Raw genomic sequence first — 25,756 nt, 5'->3', positions numbered from 1 at the left:
GTCTCACAATTGATCTTTACTTGATCCTACCTAATTCCCCCAAAATTAGCCCTGCTCCAGCTTAATACCTAACCTGTGGGCCTGTCCTATCTTTTTCCATCACTATTATTAAACTAATGGAATTATGATCACTAGAAGCAAAATGCTCCCTGATTGCCACTTCAGTTACCTTATTTATTAAATGGAGAACTACTTCTTCACCTCCCAAATGAGGCTCCATGAAAATGTTCCTGGACAACTTTCACAAATTTCATTCCATCCAAGCCCTGGGTGGTCCAGTCAATACCAGGGAAATTAAAATCTCCCACTAATATGACCTTATTATTCTTTGATCTATTTCTCCAGCCAGTTTCTCCTCATATGTCCCACTATTGGGATGGGGAGGGAGTCTGTAATATAGTCCCACTAGAGTAGCCCTTTTGTTTCTATGTTTCACATACCACCTGAGTGGACCATCTCCAAAGAACATCATCTCTAAAAACGGCTGTTAAGTCCTCCTTTATCAAAAAAGCAAACCCATCCCTCTTCCCTCATTCACTTATATCTCTGTCACATCTATAGCTATTCTCTCTACTGCCCAGAAAATTTCCAGCACACTGAATTGGAAAATTTGTGCCTTACCTCCAGTTTACCATTGTTGCAGTCACGCAATGACTGATTCAGTTTCTCTTTCTGTTCAGACAAATAATTCTGGTAAACAGTCAATAGTTCCTGGCATTTTTTATACTGCTGCTGCAAGGGTATAATGCAAGTCAAAGAAAACCACATAATAGAAGGGAAAATAAAGCAATGAAAAATTTACTGAATGCAATTTCATGATGAAACATTACAGAGAAACAATTTTTCTCATGAAAGCGAAAAGCTCTTAAAGAACAAATGCTTTATCCATCATTAAATGGTTTTGCAAATTATATTACAACTTGCCAAATGAACAAATTACAGATACCTACAGGGAATTTTATCCAACTTAAAACATAATTTCTTCTACACTTCATTTCCAACATTGGATAAGTTTAAAGAAAAAAAAACTAACCAAGAAAAGGGTGAATGTTGCATTATTTCACATTTTGATTAAACCTGCAAATACACAGCATATGGCTCCTTGAGAAAGTTCAAATAAACAAGAATTAACTGGGCTAGAAGATAAATGAATTCTTTCACAATGGCAGTAGCAGATCAGAAATTGTGCCCAAGTTGACTTATATAATGAGAGCAAAAAAGGTAACTAATGGGCATCAAAGGAATTCCCAGGATGCTATTAAACAGCATTTACAGTATTGTGCAAAAGTCTTAGGCACCCTAGTTTTTTGTATATAAATTTTGTTTTAGATGTTTATTATTTTATCTTCTGCATTAGTGTGTCAGTGGAAAAGAGCAAATTTTAGATTTTCAAACAACACACAAAATTTTAGATTACCAAACAATCATTGTCCAGAAAAATAAATGTTAAAAGATTTTTTTTAATATTCCATCATGGGAAGTAACATATTAAGAAACATTCCACTTTTCAAATAAAAACTTGATTACTTTGTAGATATATAGCCCAGATTATGATTAAACAAAGAGAGCAAACAGGTGCTAATGATTTATCACAATAATCACCTGAATGAACTAAATTGATTAACAGAAAGGGGTGTAGAAGGTATCAAACTTGGTGTACCAACCAAAGGTGAGGATGTGGCAGATGTGACAGTTTAATCTTCAAATCAACAATTCTTACACCATGGCCAGATTGAGCATAGCAACATCCTCCATCAGTAAGGTCTCTCCAAAGCAGAATTTGTGTGGCAGACAGAAGTTTCAAGATGTGCTATCTGAGCTCTTCTGAAGCAGGACAAAGAAATGGGCAAGGTTAATCACCAGAAACACAGTGGTTGGTCTCAGGAACTGAGTGCAGCAGACAAGAGATACACCGAACTGATGTCCCTTCAGAAACTGAAGTAGTTCAGCACTATCAGCTCTGAACTCACATAAACCACAGGAATCCAAGTACACCCTTCTGCAGTTCGGAGAAGTCTCATCAGAAGTGATCTTCGTGGAAGAGTTGCTGGCAAAAAGCCATTCCTCTGAAGTGGAAGCAAAGCCGGACTTACCTGCTCAGAAGACTGGGGTGCTGAATGGCCGCAAGTACTCTTCTGACACGTCAAAATTTGAGATTTTTGGCTCAAACAGAAGGCAATTTGTCCATAGAAGAACTGGACAACACTACATGGATGAGAGTCTGTAGCCAACAGTAAAACACTGCAGAGGTTCCCTGCAGTTCAAAATTAATGGAATCCACAATGCTGAGAAGTATAAGCAGATTCTGTCAGCATGATTTCATAAAGTTAAAATGGTTGTCCTGCAAATGGTCATACAGCACAGAAACAGATCCTTCAGCCCATCTCATGCATGCTGACTAGTTGCCCACTGCCCTCTAAACATCTCCTATCCATGTCAAGAAATGATCAAGCTGACTTAACACAATGGACTCCAACAAAGTGGTGACTGTCGTGCTGAGAATTCTGCTCCCTTAATAGTCACAATCAGAGATGAACTGCAATACTCTATCCAGAGTGAAAAACTCCTCATATCTGTCCACAAAAATTAGGATGAACACAATCTCACCAACTAAAGGACCCATCAATCTTGATTTCCTTCATCAGCACAAGCAATACTTTCACACGGGCTCTCCAAGTCCAACAGATCCACCAGCTCCAGATCTTATACAGCCACCGTACAAACATGTGCAAGGAGAACAACTTCCAAGTGACAGATATGGTTGTTGACAGTAGGAAACATTCCACCAAGCATGGAATCAAAGTGCCCCAGTAAATGAGAAATCAATAAGCCACTGGGGGGAAATTCTATAGTGGCAGAGTCATACACAGAATGAAGGAAGGTGATTACAGTTGACAGAGGTCAACTATCACAGTTCCAGAACACACCTATAAGAGAACTACTGAAGCCAATTGTCTTCAGATCCCTTCCATTAAGTGTTCCTTTACCACCTCCTTTGACGTTGTACCGGTATTCTAATTTTCCTTTAATCCGTGACTCGTATAGTACTGTGCAAAGGTCTTAGGCAACCTAGCTATCTGAATCTATACATGTGCCCAAGACTTTTGTACAGTATTATATATAAAAGAGAGATAGACAGGTAAGTGCAAAAACAGCAAAAAAGTCATTGATCTAAAGGTGGATAACAATAAATTTGGTCCATGCATAGTTTAAGCTCTTACAGCTTAGTGGAGGATTTGAGGAATTGGCTAAAAGAATTCAGACCATAGGGACTTAATATCTTTAAGTACAATCGGCTCAATAGCACTCACATCTACGGTGAAGAAATGCTTTGAGAAGTTGGTTATGACAAGAATGAACTCCTGCCTCAGCAAGGACCTGGACCCCCTACATTTTGCCTATCACCACTATAGGTCAATGGCAGATGCAATCTCAGTGGCTCTTCAGACAGCCTTAGATCACTTGGACAATACAAACACCCATGTCAGGATGCTGTTCATTGACTCTGCTCAGTACTTAACACAATTATTCCCACAGTGCTGATCAATAAGCTACAGAACCTGGGCCTCTGTACCTCCCCCTGCAATTGGACCTTCAACTCCCTAACTAGTAGACCACAATCTGTGCGGATTGGTGATAATATCTCCTCCTCACTGACGAACAACACTGGAGCACCTCAGAGGTGTGGGCTTAACCCACTGCTCTACTCCCTCTATACCATGACTGTGTGGAGAGGTAAAGCTCAAATGCCAGATATAATTTGCTGATGATACAACCATTGTTGGTAGAATCTCAAATGGAGATGAGAGGGCGTACGGGAGCGAGATATACCAGCTAGTTGAGTGGTGTCGCAGCAACAACCTTGCACTTAATATCAGTAAGACAAAAGAGTTGATTGTGGACTTCAGGAAGGTTAAGATGAGGGAATACAAACCAATCCTTATAGAGGGATCAGAAGTGGAGAGAGTGAGCAATTTCGTTCCTGGGTTTCAAGATCTCTGAAGATCTAACCAGGACCCAACATATCAATGCAGCTATAAAGAAGGTAAGACAGTGACTATATTTCATTAGGAGTTTGAAGAGATTTGGCTTGTCACCTAAAACACTCGAAAACTTATATAGATGTACCGTGGAGAGCACTCTGACAGACTGCATTACAGTCTGGTATGGGGGGGGGGGGGGGCGCTACAGCACAGGACTGAAAACTACAGAAAGTTTTAAAATTCATCAGTTCCACCTTGGATACTAGCCTCTGTAGTATCTAAGACATATTCAAAGAGCAATGCCTCAGGAAGGCGTTGTCCATTATTAAGGACCCCAACACCTGTCTATATATTCATTAAATCAATTTTGAAAGATGCTGTCGCTTAATTTTTTAAAGATCCAAACTGTCTAAAATATCTTTCCCATCCACTTTATTTTTTAACCTTTCAGGTGAGCACAGGAAGGTCATAAACAGATCAGTGAGCACAAAACTAAACAATTTTAACTGCCTTGGTGTGTACGAGTGAGACAACCCTCTGAAACAGGGCTGTTCACTTTCAGTCAAGATAGAAACTTCCAAATCCCACTAACAGTACGGCCTAAAAGATCTGCACCAATATCTTGTAATCAGAAGCCCGGAAAACAAATCATTGGTTTGCAAGTTACACAAAATTTACAAGTTCAACTTCTTCCAAACTGGTGTGATTTTAGAACATTTTGACAAGACAATTTGACTTGAAAAGTTAGACGTTTGTCAGCTGTCAAAGTTCACTCATGAGAACTGAACTGAACTCAACCATTAATTCCACAAGTCCTCAAACAACTTTAGTTTCTTTGCAAAGCTTGTGGCTGAACGTACAGACCCATTTATTGTTCCTGCAACCAAACAGCCATTTTACTTCAAGGACACTGCAGCATACACTTTGCATTTCTTTGTCCCTTAAGTAACCGGAAAATAATCACCTCAGTCAAAATTCATTGATCAAGCAAAGGTTACTGCTGTTGCAAAAATAATCTGCCAATCTCCTCACTTTTGCCAAGCAGCACTTAACCAGCCAACATTAATTTCTTGACTGTACATTCATAAATTAAGGGAACAAATAACCAGTAGACCAGTCACTATTTCCCTAGACCTAGAAATAATGTTTCAAGCAAAGTAAAGCACAATGTTTGCTCCAAAATCTAATTTAGAAAACAAAATCACAATGTTACAAAAGATTTTACAAAATCTTTGTAAATCCAGCTAAAAATGCATAAACAAAAAGAAGTTTTCTCTTCAAGTACAAAAATGCAAATCATGGTGACTGCTGCCCTCTACAGATCTCACCGAATGACTCAGGAAATGTCTAATTAACTTTTGACAATCATGAAAATGAAATGCATCAACATTTTGGATCACAGGAAGCCGACCAGCACAGAGGAAAGTTATTAGGACACTGAATAGCACAGCAGGGAGCACTACTGCTACACACCTCCAGCAACTCAGAATCAGAATCAAATTATCACCGGCATGTGACGTAAAATTTGTTAACAGCAGCAGCAGTTCAATGCAATACAGAATACAGAAGAGAAAAAAAAATAATAATAAATAAACCAATTACAGTACATGTATATTGAATAGATTAAAAAATGTACAAAAACAGAAGTATTGTATATTAAAATAAAGTGAAGTCGTGTTCAAGGGTTCAATGTCCATTTAGGAATCAGATGGCAGAAGGAAAGGAGCTGTTCCTGAATCACCGAGTGTGTGCCTTCAGGCTTCTGTACCTCCTACCTGATGGCAACAGTGAGAAAAGGGCATGCCCTGGGTGCTGGAGGTCCTTAATAACAGATGCTACCTTTCTGAGACACCGCTCCCTGAAGATGTCTTGGGTACTTCGTAGGCTAGTACCCAAGATGGAGCTGAGTAGGCTTACAACCCTCCGCAGCTTCTTTCGGTCCTGTGCAGTAACCCCCCTCCCCCCCCCCAAATACCAGACAGTGTTACAGCGTGTCAGAATGCTCTCCACAGTACACCTATAGAAGTTTAATCCTGAACTCGGGTGCTTGGATTCTAGAGTGATCACATAAACTTCATCTTTGTTTTGGTCAAATACTGAAAATATGCTGATTGTTAGGTTAATTAGCTCCTGTAAGTTAGGGTGATGGAGGAGTCAATGGAAACTGATAGGCATCTAATGGAGAATAGGTAAGACACAAATAGGTAAAACTGCTTGATGGCCTATTTGCTATCAAGGGCAGATATATACAGAGATGTGCCAGAAAAGGGCCTGTAACATCGTGAAGGATACCAGCCAGCCTGCCCATGAACTGTTTGCCCCATTCCCATTAGGGAGGGGGCTATGTAGCATCCACACCGGGACTACTAGCCTCAAAAAGTTACTTCTCCCAAGCGGCAAGGCTGATCAACACCTGCACCCACTAACCCACTCCTCCACCACTACTGTATCATTTCCTGTCAGCCACCTCATGTATAGACACTCCTGTGCCCAGCGTCAGTTTATGGACATGCCAATGTCTACAAGCTATCTTATGTATTTATACTTGGTGTGTTTTTTTTTATTACTGTGTTCTTTATCTTAGTGTTTTTTTGTACTACATTGGATCCAGAGTAACAACTACTTTGTACTCCTTTACACTTGTGTACTAGAAATGACATTAGAGCATCTTGAATCTGAATCTCGAACAATAAAATGGACTCTTGGCCTCACAATCTATCTCATTATGATCTTTCACTTTGTTTATCTGCACAGCACTTTTTCAAAACCTTTTACACTTCATTCTGCATTGCTTTTTTTAAAAAAAAACCTTGTTCTAACTGAAAACAATGTAATGATTTGATCTGTATAAACAGTAAGCAAAACCAGCTTTTCACTATATGAAAATGTGACAATAGTAAGTGAAGAATGGGATTGTTCCAGGAGCAAACACAGACGCAATGGGATGAATGCCCACATTCTACATCTTAAGAAATACAACATGTGAAATATAGTCAAATATCTAACTAAAAAAAACAAACAGCTACCAGCCAAATTCTATCTTCTTGAACCAAGATATAGCCCTGACTCTTCAAGTGCTGTCCAATTGTGATGGGTTTCTGCCTCTAACATTTTTCCTGTTGTGAGTTCCGGACCCTGTTAACCTCCAGACATAAAGAATTATGTAACCTCCTCTCTAATCTTTCAATTAGTTATCTTATATGTAACACCTACAACCACCCCCCCCCCCAAGTGTTTTACTGGTCTAAGAGAAGTAGGGTATTTTTATTCAATACATCTACTGGATGCAAGTCAGGAAGATGATGGAATGCTTGTACTTATCTGGATGACTATAGTGCCAACAACTCTCAAGAAAACACATCCCCATTCTAAACATTAATTTGCTCCATCACCAGTACACAGCAAGTGATTTGGGTACTACTGATAAGATGTGCTGTGGTTATTTGCCTAGGCTACTGAGAACACTCCTCTCAGACCTCTCTCTCCCACCAAAACAAATGGGAATATCGCCACCAGTAGGTTTGCACTTCATAATTTGAAAATATAATCACATTCATTCCCTGTCATTGGGTTTAAACACTGGAAATCCCTACCAATGGCAACAGGAGGACTGTAGCAGTTTAAGTGGCAACTCAACACACCTTTACAAGGATATTTAGGGACAGGCAATAAATACTGGCCTCACCAACAATGAATATGAATAGCCCCAGAATATGAATAAATGAAAAAAAAAATTGATAATTATCTAAATGATACCTTACAAATCAAGATTCTCCTCTGCCAAAGAAAATAATGTCAGTTTATCCTATTTTCCTCAGCTTCAATTTATCAATGCTGACAACATCTTTGTAAACCTTCTCTGCACTCTCTTCTCATGTTCCTGTAATCTGGTGACAATGATCAAACTGTGGCCTTATTACACAATTTTGCACTAGCAATTTATCCTCCAACTGAAAATGGAAAGCCATAAGCATTTTCAAACTTCCTCCTGTCTGCCCTGGTATGTTTAAGCACCATGATTTTTCTGCTCTTTCACTACTCAATATCTTACCATATGTTCCCTGACTGGTTGCACTACCCTGCACTTTCCTGGATGAGATTATACACATCATTTTCCTTACCCAGATGACCAGAACACCTACATCTTACTGCAGTCTGAATCTTTCCAACTCGCTGCAACTACAAAACAGACTCATATAGGCATAGAAAAGTACAGCACAGAAACAGGCCCTTCAGCCCATTTAGTCCATGCTGAAACTATTTAAACTGCCTACTCCCATCAACCTGCACCAGTACCATGGCCCTTGATATTTCTACTATCCATGTAGCTATCCGAACTTCTCTTAAACATTGAACTCAAGCTCACAGGCATCACTTGTGCTAGCAGCTCATTCCACACTCTCACGAACCTCTGAATGAAGAAGTTTCCCCTCATGTTCCCCTTAAAACGTTTCACCCTTAACCCATGATCCCGGTGGTAGTTCCACTCAACCTCAGTGGAAAAAGCCTGCTTGCATTTACCCTATTCTATACCCATCAATTTTGTATACCTTTTTCAAATCTTCTATGATCTAAAGAATATAGTCCTAAGCTATTCAATCTTTCCTCATAACTCAGCTCCTCCAGACCCAACAACATCCTTGTGAATTTTCTCTGTACTCTTTCAACCTTGTTTACATGTTTCCTGTAGATAGGTGACCAAAACAGCACACAATACTCCAAATTAGGCTTCATCAATGTCTTACACAACTTCAACTCAACCACTTGAACATGTAATGTTCGCAAACTTGCTAACTATATCTATTACATCCAAGCTGCATGGAACCCTATCAATAACAGAAATTCAATCACAAAATAAATCAATCTTTGCATTCTGTCACTGAAGTAATCTTCCACTGCCTGACCCCATCCCTCCGATTAGATGGGTTTTGCTTTAAAAAAAACCAGCCTGTTTTCCAAACTCTCAATTATTAATACACCACCTCAATCACCTCAGAATCCAATCAAATTAGTCAAGCACAAACCTCTCACAAAACCTACCTTTGATTAATCTATACTTTATTTTAAATGAATACTGTCCCTTAAAATGGATTTTAATAGTTTACCAAGTGAGTGCAAATTAATCCCTTGGTTTAATCTACTTCTTTTCTTAAACAACTATATGGTGGTGACACCATGGTTAAGGTATCAGGCCAACAACCCAAAGTCTCAAAATATACAGAAGAATTAACAAAAACATTAACAAAGTAGTGAGGCTGGAAACTTGCTCTCCAAAGAAATGACAATTCGTAGCCTCACTTTCAAAAAGGTGCCCAAATAAGCATCTGAAGAATCATAACCAAACACTAGAAAGCAGATATCTAAAATCACTACATATTTGACGAGAATAGAATAGAAAGTGCAGAACGGCCTACATTTACACAGTAAATTTCTATTATTTTAGCTTTCTGCAGTGCTTCCACTATCACTGTTCTTGTAGCACATGCATCAGTATTTTAAGCCTTACCAGAAGACTTGTTCAACTCCCTACATCTTAGCAACTTGCACCGACAGCTACTTCCATCAAAATGCAGAAGCACCCAATTGTAGGGAATATGACTCCAATTGATTTTTTTCTGCAGTCACTAGTGCTCTCCAACATTCCCCTGCTTCCCTCACATCCCAGGTCTTGCTACTCAGATTTTATAATCTTTGTTCTTTGCCTTCAAGCCACCTTGCTTTGCTTTCCAATGATGGAGGTCATTGGAATAACTGAGTACACATCTTGCTTTGCAATCCTACAGATTAACAATACAATCTAACTGGATGAGGGACACCAAGAAACATAACAGCTTCATATCTTAACTGTTGCTTTGAATTAATGAAGCTGTGTCAGTCTGATCATTGATAAAGGTTAGCCAACACTTCAAGATCATTACACACGTTGATATCAACACTCACATACTAGAAAATGACAATAAACAAACAATCTTTAATCTTGTGTTATAGACAACCCAAGTGGAATATAGGAACACACATCAAAGTTGCTGGTGAACGCAGCAGGCCAGGCAGCATCTGTAGGAAGAGGTGCAGCCGACGTTTCAGGCCGAGACCCTTCATCAGGACTAACTGAAGGAAGAGTGAGTAAGGGATTTGGAAGTTGGAGGGGGAGGGGGAGATCCAAAATGATAGGAGAAGACAGGAGGGGGAGGGATAGAGCCAAGAGCTGGACAGGTGATAGGCAAAAGGGGATACGAGAGGATCATGGGACAGGAGGTCCGGGAAGAAAGACAAGGGGGGGGGGGACCCAGAGGATGGGCAAGAGGTATATTCAGAGGGACAGAGGGAGAAAAAGGAGAGGGAAGGAAGAATGTGTGCATAAAAATAAGTAACAGATGGGGTACGAGGGGGAGGTGGGGCCTTAGCGGAAGTTAGAGAAGTCGATGTTCATACCATCAGGTTGGAGGCTACCCAGGCGGAATGTAAGGTGTTGTTCCTCCAACCTGAGTGTGGCTTCATCTTTACAGTAGAGGAGGCCGTGGATAGACATGTCAGAATGGGAATGGGATGTGGAATTAAAATGTGTGTATAAAACCTGGAATATAGGAGTTGCTCCTACAGTTTGCATCAGGCTGCATCCTAGCAGTAGAGAAGGCTAAGAATGGACAGGTCAGTGTGGGAATGGGGAGAGAAGTTGACTGCGAGTTCAGGATGGCCATTGCAGACGAAAGGACAGGTATGGAGGGGTGAGCACCTCTCCACTCAGTCCTGATGTAGAGTTTTGACCCAAAATATTTTCAATTTTCTTTCCTCCCACCAATGCTGTTTAACCTTCAGAGTTTTTCCAGCAGATTGACCTCAAGTTGTATATGGTGTACCATAGAACCATAGAAACTACAGCACAGAAACAGGCCCTTTGGCCCTTCTTGGCTGTGCCGAACCATTTTCTGCCTAGTCCCACTGACCTGCACACGGACCATATCCCTCCATACATCTCCCATCCATGTATCTGTCCAATTTATTCTTAAATGTTAAAAAAGAACCCGCATTTACCACCTCGTCTGGCAGCTCATTCCAAACTCCCACCACTCTCTGTGTGAAGAAGCCCCCCTAATGTTCCCTTTAAACTTTTCCCCCCTCACCCTTAACCCATGTCCTCTGGTTTTTTTCTCCCCTTGCCTAAGTGGAAAAAGCCTGCTTGCATTCACTCTATCTATACCCATCATAATTTTATATACCTCTATCAAATCTCCCCTCATTCTTCTACGCTCCAGGGAATAAAGTCCTAACCTATTCAACCTTTCTCTGTAACTGAGTTTCTCAAGTCCCGGCAACATCCTTGTAAACCTTCTCTGCACTCTTTCAACCTTATTTATATCCTTCCTGTAATTTGGTGACCAAAACTGAACACAATACTCCAGATTCGGCCTCACCAATGCCTTATACAACCTCATCATAACATTCCAGCTCTTATACTCAATACTTCGATTAATAAAGGCCAATGTACCAAAAGTTCTCTTTACGACCCTATCTACCTGTGACGACACTTTTAGGGAATTTTGTATCTGTATTCCCAGATCCCTCTGTTCCACTGCACTCCTCTGTGCCTTACCATTAACCCTGTATGTTCTACATTGGTTTGTCCTTCCAACGTGCAATACCTCACACTTGTCAGTATTAAACTCCATCTGCCATTTTTCAGCCCATTTTTCCAGCTGGTCCAAGTCCCTCTGCAGGCTCTGAAAACCTTCCTCACTGTCTACTACACCTCCAATCTTTGTATCATCAGCAAACTTGCTGATCCAATTTACCACATTATCATCCAGATCATTGATATAGATGACAAATAACAATGGACCCAGCACTGATCCCTGTGGCACACCACTAGTCACAGGCCTCCACTCAGAGAAGCAATTCTCTACCACCACTCTCTGGCTTCTTCCATCGAGCCAATGTCTAATCCAATTTACCACCTCTTCATGTATACCTAGCGACTGAATTTTCCTAACTAACCTCCCATGCGGGACCTTGTCAAAGGCCTTACTGAAGTCCATGCAGACAATATCCACTGCCTTCCCTTCATCCACTTTCCTGGTAACCTCCTCGAAAAACTTCAACAGATTGGTCAAACATGACCTACCACACACAAAGCCATGTTGACTCTCCCTAATAAGCCCCTGTCTATCCAAATGCTTGTAGATTCTGTCTCTTAGTACTCCCTCCAATAACTTACCTACTACTGACGTTAAACTCACCGGCCTATAATTTCCCGGATTACTTTTCGATCCTTTTTCAAACAACAGAACAACATGAGCCACTCTCCAATCCTCTGGCACTTCACCCGTAGACAGCGACATTTTAAATATTGCTGCCAGGGCCCCCGCAATTTCAACACTAGCTGAGGAAATAAGAAATGTCAAACAGATTATGTTGTATCTTTCTTATTTCCTCAGCAGAATACACCAAATTCAATACAAGGTCAGACACTGAGGAATTACTGATTGGTAGATGTTCCAGAAGACATCTGGATATGTGAAGCCATGATCAGCTCCACTGCATTTCAAGGCAAAAGGAACTATATGTCCAAGAGCTCATCCCTGCAAATTTTACATAGGGAAACACCTGCAAAAACAAGAAGTTTCTTCATCTCATATTGATAACAATAAAGGACAAACGATGAAGAATAAGGTGTTACCATCTACTGGTGATTGTCCAGCACAAATTGAAATGCATCATTCACAAGAAAGAAAAGTCACAAGATTGAATTTGACTGCAGGGAAAAGATAAAACTTACATTTTGACATACTGGATTGTATTTTTAAATGCATTATTTTATGGATGTTTTCACCCAAATTCATGAGGGAAAATATGTAATAATCACAGCAGACTCTACATTGTAATCCTATTGCTATCCATGCCCTCTAGTGGATAACTGGCATATTTTAAAATGACTTGAGCTTTAAATGATAAGTTGTGTTTTTATTTGCTATTTGAACATAATTAAACAGTTGCATTGTGAAACTCATCTCTTAAACCTCTATTTACTTATACCACAGCTTGCAATTTTCCATCTCAAGCTGTGAATAGGCCAAACTCACACTTGTCCTCAACTGTTACACTTCTACCCTTTCCTTTTCAGCTTAGGGAAAACATGGGCCATCTTTTCCAGGCTTTATTCAAACACCTTAAAAAAAATCAACAGGAACTAGAAATTAGGTCCAGATAATGCCAAGGAAATCTGGTAGACTATTAAAGGCGTATGATCCCATCACTGCAAGTTGATTGATGGAGAAGTGAAGGACCAAAGGTTACAGAATTACAGTGATTAAAAGACACATGATGATGTAAGGAAAAGCTTTGCTTCCTTAAAAAAAAAATCAGGAATTAGCTTTGATCTGTAATTGTAGAAGCAAAGACTGTGATAAATGCTAATTCATCAATTCCGTTGGAATATTTCCCACATTGATTTAACATGCAATAAAGAGATTGAAAATAGTTAATTCTTTGAAGGAGCAGGTTGTCATAATTCTTAGCAGGAATGTGACTACAAATTGAGCCGACCTTGCTAATTCATCATATTCACCATTTTCTTTAATGATTTAACTCTTAAGCATGGTAAACACCACTGCATTCCTGTTAGTTACACTCAAGAATTGTCTTTTATCTATCAAAATTACACATATATAGTAACATAATTGGCTTGTAAAGATTCATACTGGTGCAGTTAAAGTAATACTAAAAATCAAGGACAAATTAAAACCTTGACTCTAAAGCACCTTGCAACCAAACAAATGGCAAAGGCAATAACCCAAAGTGAGGAAGTAATCGGAATAATTGAAACATGGTTACATAAAGAGCAGAAATGATAAATAAAGCAGATTCTAACAATTAGGAATGATGTACGAGTAGAAGGTCTTGAATTAGTTGTACTAATTAGAAGCAACATAATGGCAATATAAAGAGGAAAAGGTAATTAATCATGCTGAAGAATAATATAAACGACCTAACAGTGGAAAAAGAGATGATTGGGGGTGGAGAGAGAAAGACAAAGTAACAATCACGAAAGGTTTTAGACTAACCACAAATAACTGGCAGAGGAAATAAAGGTACGAGAAATAAAGATTTTTATAAAGTCTTTTTAGAAGATGTTAGGAATCCTGTTATTCAGATTTATTTTTTTTTAAATCAGGAAGCAAAAGATTGGATATAGTTGCAATCCAATTTTTTAAAAAAATCAGAAAATACTGGGAATACTCAACAGACCAAGCAGCACCCAGTGAAATAAACACAGTTAACATTTCAAATCATTGATCAGGTGAGGGGTCATCAACCTGAAATGTTAACTCACACTGCAGACGTTTTGAGTATTTTCAGTATTTAACAGAAGAAACTCAAATGAGATAGAACATTGCTTGATCCAGTAATAGCTAACTAATTAGTATAGATACATGAAGCAACCATAAGTTAGACCTATTCAATAACAGTCATAACATAATAACAAGATAAATTTGATAAGAGCACATGACAGGAGCTCAAACTCAGTCAACTGTAAAGATGATTTTTAAACAGATGAGAACAGTAAAAAGTAAACTATAAAAGCCTTCTCAAAGTGCAAAACACAAAAAATTTTATTGGGGAACACAAGTACAGTATATCACACTACAAAGAAAAAATAAACTAGAAAGAAAGAAACTTTATAAATGAAAAAGCATAATTAAAGAAAAAAGTAACAAATAACAAAAGGAAACAAAGAAGATAAAGCAAAGGATTAGGAAGGAAAAGGAAAAACTAAAGTATTCTACAATCACTGAAAAGAGAAAAAAAGTCAAGTATAGGTTAGGTAGGTTATTAGGGGAGAAACAATGCTCATGAGTAATGAAAATGAAATAGCGGGAATATTAATTGTCTTACCATAGTTTTTCCCAAGACAGTAAGTTGGACAACATATTAAAAAAAGATTCTAAGCAACCCTAACCCTAAGCAACAGAAAAGGGGACATAATTGATCAACTAATTTAACAGAAATAAATAGCAATGTACAATTACCTCAACCCAACAAGTTTTAGATGTGGGACAGTGCAGCTGATAGACAAATAGATCAGTTCTTCAACAAGAATAGAACCAACCTGCTCAACCCTTGCCTAATTCACCCTCCCATTTATTTTGTTTTTCGGGATTGCAGACAAATTTAGCAATGCCAACATTTAGCACTCATCCCCAATTCAAGATGAGATACTTTTTTTGAACCTCTGCAATTCATTTAGTACTCTTACAAAGCTGAGTCATGGACTTACACCCACAATAAAAAGGTACAGTAATACATTTCCAAGGCAAGATATCTATAGGTGGTGGTAGAGAACAAAACAAGATATAGGTGTAATCTCACCAGTGCCTTGCATCATTGTTCACATTGCTAGCTAAGAAAAACCTCATGTGGACATTCTGGTTAAATATATTGGTTTAGTATTTAATAGCAAGTCTTGCATATGCTAACGTATGAAATGTGCTAACGTATGAAATGTATGCATTAGGGTTCAGCAACAGTTCCATCTGAGTGAAGTGCTCAAATGAAGTTATTTTCTTACAGCTACTAGGTTGTTTAGCCTATTGTCTAAAATGGCTTTTGGCGTATTCCCATCAATCCTATTTCCTCATTTATTTCCTTGTAAACTATCCTCTCTCACATTCCCATCGACTCCACCAGTTCAGCTCCCACCCACCTACAGCAAGGGTAATGTACAGTAGCTATCTAACCTACAAAATAGCACTTTGATAAATACAAGAGGAAATCACAGCACCAAGGGGAAAGCTACGTGGTCACAGAATTTGCTGGAGCAGACATAGCCACAAAATGCATTCATATGTTAATACAGTTGATGACTACATGACTTTGGCAAGACCACTGACATGCGTCAGATGGGGCTTGACCAGTGTTGTGCTTTTGGAGTCAGCTCTGAGACATCAATGGTTTGTTATACACATCAATTTGGATACAAATATAGGAAGTATGAATAGTATGTGTGCAATAGTGGGAAGGGACTGGACAAAAGGAAACATATAAAGTCCAGATATGAGGAAATGAGTTCATCACAGTAAGAGCAGGTAGAAACAATGGGGCTACTAGGGTAGTCTGTCTATGGATCTTGAATAAGAATAGAGGCAGTCAGTGCAGACGCTAGACACTCCATAGAGGCTGTGAAACTAATGATTTATATAGCTGTACCATAACCTCTGCAAAGTTATTAATCATGCCATCTACATTCATATTCAAATTGTTAATGTACCGTATATAACAAAAAGCAAGCATCTCAGCCCGTTTTTACATGCACCACTGTCATTAGACTTCAGCTGTAACCTTCTACATGCCATCAACAAGTTAAATTAACATGAATTCCATAGACTGTCTGAACTAGCCTCCCATGTAGACCTTATTGAAGTCTTACTAATATAGTCCACATAATTACATTTCCCTCATCAACACACCTAATAACTTTTTTTGATAAGCACTAATTACTTATACTTATTTAGAAGTGCGGCACGGAAGATGCCCTTCTGACCCAATGAACCACGCCACCCAGTAACCCACCTATTTGACGCTAGCCAAATTAATTGGACAGGATGCCCAATTAATAAAGCCAATTTAATCCTTACATCTCCAAGTGCAAATTAATCCCCCCCCAACCCAAGTCTTTCCAGTAACTTCCCTGTCACTGATGATTGACTTGTATTCTGTCTTATTACCATTGTCTTTCATTAATAAAATATAGGCCAGAGATGATTTAGAAATTTGTCAACACTCATATTAATCAAGAGCCTACCAACCTTCACCTTGAATATACCCAATGAGCTGGCCTTCACAGCAATGAATTCCACAGATTCACCACCTGCTGGATAAAGAAATTCCTCCTCCTCTCTGTTCTAAGGAGGCGTCATATTCTGAGGATGTGCCCTCTGGTCCCAGACTCCCCCACTATAAGAATCATCTTCTCCACATCCGCTCTACCTAGCCCCTTCAGTATTCAATGGGTTTCAATGAGATCTCCCCCCACCCCATCCTGCTAAACTCCAGTGAATACAAACCAGAGCCATCAAACGCTCTGCATGCATTAATCCTTTCATTCCTGATATCATTCCCGTGAACCCTTTCTAATGCCAGCACATCCTTTCTTAGACAAGTACCAACTGCTCACCATATTCCAGTGCGGTCTGAATTTTTTAAAACATATCAAATTTTCAGAAGTTCTTAATTTTTAAAAGCAGCAGCTCTTGTATTTCATCCAACATTTGTTAAATTAGGTCTATTTATATCAAATGTATAAAATACAGATATATCCTGCTCATTTTGGAACATAATATTTATAAATTCAAAATGATTGACCACTTAAGGATATCTTCCCGTTCAGTCACAATGAGGTTATTTTGATCCTCCAGCTCTTTGATTTTCTTCTCAAATGATTCTTGTTCAGCCTTTAATCGCTCCTTTGTTTCTTCTTTCTCTTCACTTACTCTACACAGGGAAGCATATAAGCAAATAGGGTTTTAACCAAAATGACTTTCCAGCATTGGGTTTTCATTTACATAATCTGCTCAATGTTTCTTAAAAGCAATCACCTATTCCTGAAAAGTGCAATCTACTACAATTAGTTATTTAAGATGCAAACTTGTCTCAACTTTTGATAGATAAACTAAATAGACAACTGGACAAATACCGTCTTTTCTAGGAACTCCCCCATTCAGCAGATGAATCGCTTCAAAAATCCTCATCTTCCCTCTGATAGTCAATTGACTTAAGTGTCTAACTTTTGTCTCAGTTGAAATTGTTTATATCAATTATATTTAATGTTTTCATAATTTTGACCACCATTAAATCTATCCACAATCTTTAATAAACTTATCAAAATACATATACAGTATGTCACTGTATACTACCTAGAGATTCATTTTCTTGCAGGTATTCACAGCAGAACAGAGAAATACAATAGAATTTATGAAAAATTATTCCTGTAAAGACTGACAAACAACCAATGCAATAAAGACAAATTGTGCAAATAAGTAAATAATAGTTCCACAACCTCATCTTCTCCAACCTTCCTACCGAAACTGATTCCCTCATCTCTGATATGATTGTAGAATTCAGGAAAGGGAAACCAAGGTAAAGGAGCCAGCAATCATCGGAGGATTGGAGATGGAGAGGGCCAGTAACTTTAAATTCCCAAGTATCACCATCTCAGAGAACCTGCCCTGGGCCAATCATATTAATATCATTGTGACGAAAGCACAACAGCACCTCTACTTCCTCAGGAGTTTGTGGAGGTCAGCACATCATCGAAAACCTTGACAAACTTCTATAGATGTGTGGTGGAAAGTGTACTCACTGGCTGCATTACGACCTGGTATGGGAACACCAATACCTTTGAACGGAAACTCCTACCCAGTACATCACAAGTAAATCCCTCCCAACCATTGAGCACATCTACAGGAAGCGCTGCCGTAGAAAAGTAGCATCTATCAAAGATTCACACCACCCAGGCCGTGTACTTTTCTTGTTGCTGCCATCAGGTAGAAGGTACACGTGCCTCAGGACTCACACCACGAGGTTCAAGAACGTTTACTACTCCTCAACCAACAGACTCTTGGACAAAAGGGGATAGCTACAGTCATTTAAGGACTCTGTTATATTGTTATTTCATGCTCGTTATTTATTGATATCGGTATTCGCACAGTTTGTTCAGTTAACGGTTCCTGCTGGTTACAGTTTAGAGATATTGTTCTATAGATCTGCTAAATATGCCCACAAAGAATCTCAGGGTTATATGTGGTGACATGCATGTACTCTGATAAATTTTATTTTGAACTTTATCATTCTGTAAGTCACTTAAGTATCAAAGACTTAAGTATCCAAACAGGCACTTCAGCTTAATAATTTATAATGCATAAATCTTCCACCTAGCTATAAAGCCAAGGGACCATTATGTTTTAACAATGTTACCAATTTGCCCTGCTATCTTTATACACATGAAAATTTGCTTCTACACAGATGTTAGAACTGACTTTTGTATGTCATTCTTCAAAAAAGGCAGAGCTTTGGAGGGTCAATGGCACCTAACGGCGATTCCATTGCGTGCATCTTCGGAAACAGATCTATTTCCATCTTTAATACCTCTATTTTTCCCTTTCAGGGTTCTTTTGAAGACCCTGACCTGGAGTTGCACAGTGACCATGGTTCTTTGCAGGAATGGGACCCACTCTTGCAGTTTCACAACTGGCCATTGTTCGGCACGCCAAGGGCTCATACTCTCAGTCGCTTCGCGCCACAGAAACCGGCATAAGCACCGGCCCGATGGGCCACAAGGCTCGGGACAGGCTTTAACTCTTTTTTTAATGCAAGTGCCTCCAAAGCTGGCTGCCCTACAGATACAATACTAAAATGTTCCAATGGGTGGCTCTACAATGCAAATTATTCCACAACCTGGGTAATACCCTGGCTCAAGGCCACTGGATTTCACCATATACCTCTACTTCTCGCAACCACCCCTCCTTCCCCCATTCCAGCAAAATAACTGATACATTCCAAAGTCAGTCAACTTTGCAAACTTACTGAATTGTTCATTATAACCTGAAGTGGCAATAGTAAAGAAAGGGCAAAAAAGTCAGTCAACTTTGCAAACTTACTGAATTGTTCATTATAACCTGAAGTGGCAATAGTAAAGAAAGGGCAAAAGGATATAAACAGTATAAAAGATATCAGAACTAGAAAACTGCAAGTAGTAAAAGTGGGAGAGTAGAAACTGGAAGAATAGCAGTAAATTAGCTTAACAGACAAGTGAGGAAATGAGCAACAGGAAAGAAAATGATACAAAGAAGCAAAATGTTTTTTTAAACTCAAGGTTATGACCAAGTGAGATACAAAAAGATACCCAAGCCAATCATGTTTTCTACAAATTTGTGACACCATAGTTTGGATGTTAAATGTTACATCGATCTATATTTCCTATATCCAAAATTAGAAGGTTCTTGTTGTATTGGCAAAATCTGAAGTTGAACATGATAAAGAAGGTAAGATTAGATTTATTAGTCACATGTACATCAAAACATACAGTGAACCAAGTCAGCAAATCACATCTCATTCCTCATGGTATAAGTAATGATCTCTCAAGAATCACTAAACCCTGGAATGGTTCCAGAGGACTGGAAAAAGTCACTCCAGTCTTTAAGGAGGGAAGGAGGCAGTAGAATTGTAATTATAGGCCAGTTTGTTGACCTCAGTGGTTGAGAAGATGTTGGAGTACATTAAGGATGAGGTTTTGAAATACTTGGAGGTACACGATAAAATAGGCCAAAGTCAGGATGGGTTCCTTAAGGGACGATCTTGCTTGGCAAATCTGTTGGAATTCTTTGAGGAAATAACAAGCAGGATAGACATAGGAGAGCCAGTGGATGTTGTGACTTGAATTTTCAGTCAGCCGTTGACAAGGTGCCGCACACAAAGCCCATCCTAATACAGGAAAGATACTGGCATGAATAAAAGATTTGCTGACGGGCAAGAGACAAAGTGTGGGAATAAAGGGGACTTTTTCTGCTTGGCTGCAAGTGATTAGTGTGTTCCTCAGGGGTCGGTGTTGGGAGCTCTTCTTTTCACATTACAAATTTAATAATTTTGATGATGGAATTGAGGGCTTTGTGGCCAAGTTTGCAGACGATTCGAAGATCAGAGGTGGGGCAGGTAGTGTTGAGCAAGCAGGGAGACTGCAGAAGGACAGATTAGGACAATGAGCAAAGAAATGGCAGATGTAGTAGTGTACATGGTCATGCACTTAGGATGGAATAAAGGCAAAGACTATTTTCTAAACAGGGAGTAAATTTTAAAAAAAAAATCAGTGTTGCAAGGGGACTTGGGAATCCTTGTGCAAGATTCCCTAAAGGTTAATTTGCAGGTAGAGTCAGAGGTAAGGAAGGCAAACGCAATGTTGGCATTCACTTCAAGAAAGCTGGAATATAAAAGGAAGGATGTAATGTTAAAGCTTTATAAGGCATTGGTCGGACCGCACTTGGGAATATTGTGAGCAGTTTGGGCTCCTTATCTAAGAAAAGATGTGCTGGCATTGGAGATCTCTAATGATCTTTCAAAAATCACTCAGATTCTGGAATGGTTCCGGAAAACTGGAAAATTGCAAATGTCATTCCATTCTTCAAAAAGGGACAGAAGCAGGAAAAAAGGAAACTATAGGTTAGTTAGTCTGGTCTCAGTGGCTGGGAAGATGTTAAAGTCGATTATTAAGGATGAGGTCTCAAGCTACTTGGAGGCACTTAAGAAAATAAGCCGCAGTCAGCATGGTTTCCTCAAGGGAAATTCTTGCCTGACAAATCTATTGGAATTCTTTGAAGAAATAACAAGCAATATCGACAAAGGAGAATTGGTTGATGTTGTGTACTTGGATTTTCAGAAGGCCTTTGAAAAGGTGCCACACAATGCTGCTTAAACGGCAAGCATGCTTAACAAGCGTGAATACAGCAGGGCTGATTGGCAGGAAGCAAAGACTGGGAATAAAGGGAGCCTTTTTGGACTGGCTGCCAGTGTCTCGTGGTGTTCCACATGGGTCTGTGTTGGGACAGATTCTTTTTACAGTTTATGTCAATGATATGGATGATGCAATTGATGGTTTTGTCAAAAGGTTTGCAGACAATATGAAGGTAGGTGGAGGGGCAGGTAGTTCTGAAAGCTACTAAAGGACTTAGATTAGGAGAATGGGCAAAGAAATGGCAGATATAGTGTCGGGAAGTAAATAGTCATGCACTCCTTGCACAGGACTCCCTACAGGTTCATTTGTAGGTTCAGTCTGTGGTGAGGACAGCAAATGTGATATTAGCATTCATTTCAAGAGGACTAGAATATAAAAGCAAGGAGGTAATGTTGAGACTTTATAAAACACTGGCGAGGCCTCACTTGGAGTATTGTGAGCAATTTTGGGCCCCTTATCTTAGAAAGGGAGTGCTGAAACTGGAGAGGGTTCAAGGAGGTTCATGAAAATTATTCCAGGATTGAATGGCTTGGCATATGAAGAGCATTTGACGGCTCTGGGCCTGTATTCACTAGAATTCAGAAAAATAGAGGGTGACCTCACTGAAACCTATCAAATGATGAAAGGCCTTGATAGAGTGGATGTGGAGAGGATGTCTTCTTTGGTGAGCAAATCTAAGACCAGAGGACACAGTCTCAGAATAGCAGAGTGTCCTTATAGAACAGAGATAAGGAAGGATTTCTTTAGCCAGTGGTGAATCTGTGGAATTCTTTACCATAGCCAGCTGTGGAGGCCAAGTCTTTATGTATATAGAAGGCAGAGGTTGATATATTCCTGATTGGTCAGGGCATGAAGGAATACAGAGAGAAGGCAGGAGATTGTGGCTGACAGGAAAAGTTGGATCAGCCATGATGAAATGGTAGAGCAGACTAGATGGGCCAACTGGCCTAAATCCGCTCTACAAAACGTGCTATATAAAGTGACCCTGATGGCTTTTGCTTCTGGCCTTTACTCTTGATTAATTATTATTTCCTGTTTCACAAAATTCAAGTCAATATAAGGAAATACCAACAAATAAAAGATTAGTAATTCCAAATGGCAACATTTCTACAATTTTTATTTAAATAAAAGACTTATTTAACTGTATATTTGACAAAAATGCTCCCACTTCCAAGTTCTATTTCGGTGAAGCTTTTTTTCCTCCTACTGCAATACACAGGAATTGCTACCAGCAACAGCCTAATCCCCAACCACACCAGCAACCCTCCACCCCACCCCTCCCCAACCAAATCATCATTTCATCGGACATTGATCAGGAGAAGCCCATAAAGATCAAAGCAAGAATGTGCAAATTCCAAAATGTAGATAACATTGAAATTTTGTATGGCAACTTCCAAAAAGACAGAATTTCAGTTTGTGGACAGCAGGGCAACAACCTCTTCTGTTGGTTATTCTTAAAATTAGAAACTTCATTGACACTTTGATTTGGCCATCTTCAGTCTACCAGTGCAATTCCAATTGTGTTCATACATTCTACAAATTGCCTAGTTCAAGCAAAATGGTCTATTTCTTAAAAGGAATGTACTCGTGCCCAGCAACTGCAGAGTGTGGGGGATGTTAAGTTTGAGTAGCTAGGATAAATTATGCCCAGACAGAGATATTGGCATAGGCTTAGGAGCTGCTATGGTTTTAGAGAGTTAGGATCAAAACATTAAGATATTTTAGTAGAATTAGGGATATATCACAAACTGCAGCACAAACTTAGTTTCACTTAAAATACGGTATTTATTCAGAACAAAACCATCACTGCAGTTACCACTATTCTAGTTTGTAATACTTTAAGCAATCCCAATTTCAGATCCTCAGTTATTGCCTGGGTCATCAAAATTTGTAGGAAATGAATCTTTCCAACACAGCTGTGCTTTCCAAATTTAACCATGAATTAAGAAAGATGACCAGCATCGTTTATCTGTGCATCTCTTCTACACCTATTCTCCCATACTGTCATCAGTTCACTGAAATAATAAACTCTTTTGAGCTCCTATTGTATTGCCATTTATCTGCTTTAAGATCTCTGAAGCAGCTTCATCTTTTCTAAATACTAGTTTAACATTTCAAAACTAGACAGATAACTGCCCCTGATCTTGAGCTGGACTTTTGCATTCCAGTTCCTTATCCAGTCAAGTTGTCTACTGTTCTCATACCTCTCATAACATAGCAGTGTATGCAAAGACCTTTTAAAAATAATTCTTAAGATCAAAAATAAATTTATTTTCCAGACAGAGCACAATCATAGCGGTACAAAATACAACACATAAAACTCCAAAAATCCAATATTCGTTACGCATTTGCTTCATTCACGGTTATATGAAGTCTATTACCCACAGGCCTTCGGTCAGCCACATATTACAGGGAATATTGCTGGTTACGTGTCCAGAGTAAAGAGGGGTTAAAGACACCAGCAGTCAGGAATGTGGGTAATTTTACAACAGTCAAGATTGTGTGTGTCTCTGTGTCTCATGTTTCAGCTTGCTTGTCAATTCACCAGGTTGTGTTTCCTGTGTTCCCTATGTACTTACCACAGCTCAGTTTCTCACTCCTTCAAACTCAATGCAAAATGTCATAATACTGTAACATACACAAAGGGAAAAAAAAAGCATGTTGGTGTAATGAGTAGCCTGTAGTAATCTGGAGAATCTGCCAATCTAAGACCAAAGTCCTCAGTTTCGAGTTTTGCTGTACAATCTGAAGCCAAAAAAATTACATTACATAGCACCAGACTGTTCACATATCTTGGAGAATCAACTGGTCTGGTCCTCTGACATCTTGTGATATCCCATACTAACTACTACTGAGTTGTGTTGGCATTTAATAAGCTCTATTTATACCATCTTAAAACCAAGCCCTTTTTAGATTAGTTATATTCTTACATGAATGTGCCTTTAAGAAAATTAGTACACAATTTACTGGGATAAAGTTTATGATAAATCAATTTTGTAACCAGTTACAATAAACTGCTACTCAGATCAGGCATTTTCTTTAACATAAAAATGCCATTAGACTTCAATTAAAACTCTGAACTCTAAATACAATGGGCTATCCAGAAGAACTGGCATAAGCACTGGCCTGATGGGCCACAAGGTTCGTGACAGACTTTAATCTTTAAAATCCAGAAAAAGTAGTACTACGAGAACACCTAACAAAGGAAAAATTTCTTAAATAGTACATTTGATATTAGAAGCTTAGTCAATATTAACTCTGTGGTTAAGAAGGCATACGATGCATTGGCCTTCATCAATCGTGGGATTGAGTTTAAAAGCTGAGAGGTAATGTTGCAGACCCTGGTCAGACCCCACTTGGAGTACTGTGCTCAGTTCTGGTCGCCTCACTACAGGAAGGATGTGGAAACCATAGAAAGGGTGCAGAGGAGATTGACAAGGATGTTGCCTAGATTGGGCAGCATGCCTTATGAAAATAGATTGAGTGAACTCAGTCTTTTCTCCTTAGAGCAAACGAGGATGAGAGGTAACCTGATAGAGGTGTACAAGGTGATGAGAGGCATTGATCGTGTGAATAGTCAGAGGCTTTTCCCCAGGGCTGAAATGCCTAGCACAAGAGGGCATAGTTTTAAGGTGCTTGGAAGTAGGTACAGAGGAGATGTCAGGGGGAAGTTTGTTTGTTTTTTTTTCCCCCACAGAGGGTAGTGAGTGCGTGGAATGGGCTGCTGGCGGCGGTGTGGTGAAGGAAACAATAGGGTCTTTTAAGAGACTCCTAGATGGCTACATGGAACTTAGAAAAATAGAGGACTATGGGTAAAGCCTAGGTAGTTCTAAGGTAGGGACATGTTTGGCACAGCTTTGTGGGCCGAAGGGCCTGTATTGTGCTGTATGTGTTCTATGTTTCTAACACAAGCTTCAAGCAAGTTTACAGAGAAGTAAGACCATAAGACATAGGAGCAGAATTAGGCCATTTCGCCCATTGAAGTAGTTTGGATTCAGACAGGAAGGAATAGCACAAAGTGCAAAACACCAGAGCACCCAAAGATTGTAAGCTGGTAAAATATTCATAACAGTAATTTATCACAAAGCAGAATCAAAGTCTACAGGGAAAGAGGGTCACTCAAGAACATCTGCACTTTTAGAAGTTCTGCAATACAATCAAAGCCTTTTTAGAAGTCTGAATGCAAACCATTGACCAAGAATGGAATGCTCCTACTTCCTAGCCCAACTTTGTTTTTATATAAATATTCCTTCAGTCCAACAGTGAACTGCAAATT

At 39.2% G+C, this 25,756-nt stretch overlaps 2 protein-coding genes across 5 annotated transcripts in view; both read right to left on the bottom strand.

The window, feature by feature from the left end:
• Positions 1-25,756, bottom strand: part of nol6 (nucleolar protein 6 (RNA-associated)) — a 342,540-nt gene that overhangs the window by 2,838 nt on the left and 313,946 nt on the right. The gene's annotated exons all lie outside the window — the stretch shown is intronic.
• The window catches only part of kiaa1328 (KIAA1328 ortholog), a 150,149-nt gene that overhangs the window by 112,202 nt on the left and 12,191 nt on the right, over positions 1-25,756 (bottom strand). For all 4 annotated transcript variants that reach the window (XM_063042769.1, XM_063042770.1, XM_063042767.1 and 1 more), the window contains 2 exons: positions 17,353-17,468; positions 622-740 (listed from right to left, as the gene is read on the bottom strand). In XM_063042769.1, coding sequence (XP_062898839.1) covers positions 622-740; positions 17,353-17,468 — 235 coding nt within the window. The remainder of the gene's footprint in view (positions 1-621; positions 741-17,352; positions 17,469-25,756) is intronic.

Source organism: Mobula hypostoma, chromosome 3, assembly GCF_963921235.1.
Source record: "Mobula hypostoma chromosome 3, sMobHyp1.1, whole genome shotgun sequence".
NCBI lineage: Eukaryota > Metazoa > Chordata > Chondrichthyes > Myliobatiformes > Myliobatidae > Mobula > Mobula hypostoma.
Note: the sequence above shows the minus strand (reverse complement) of the source record. Positions and strands in the feature narration are given on the sequence as shown.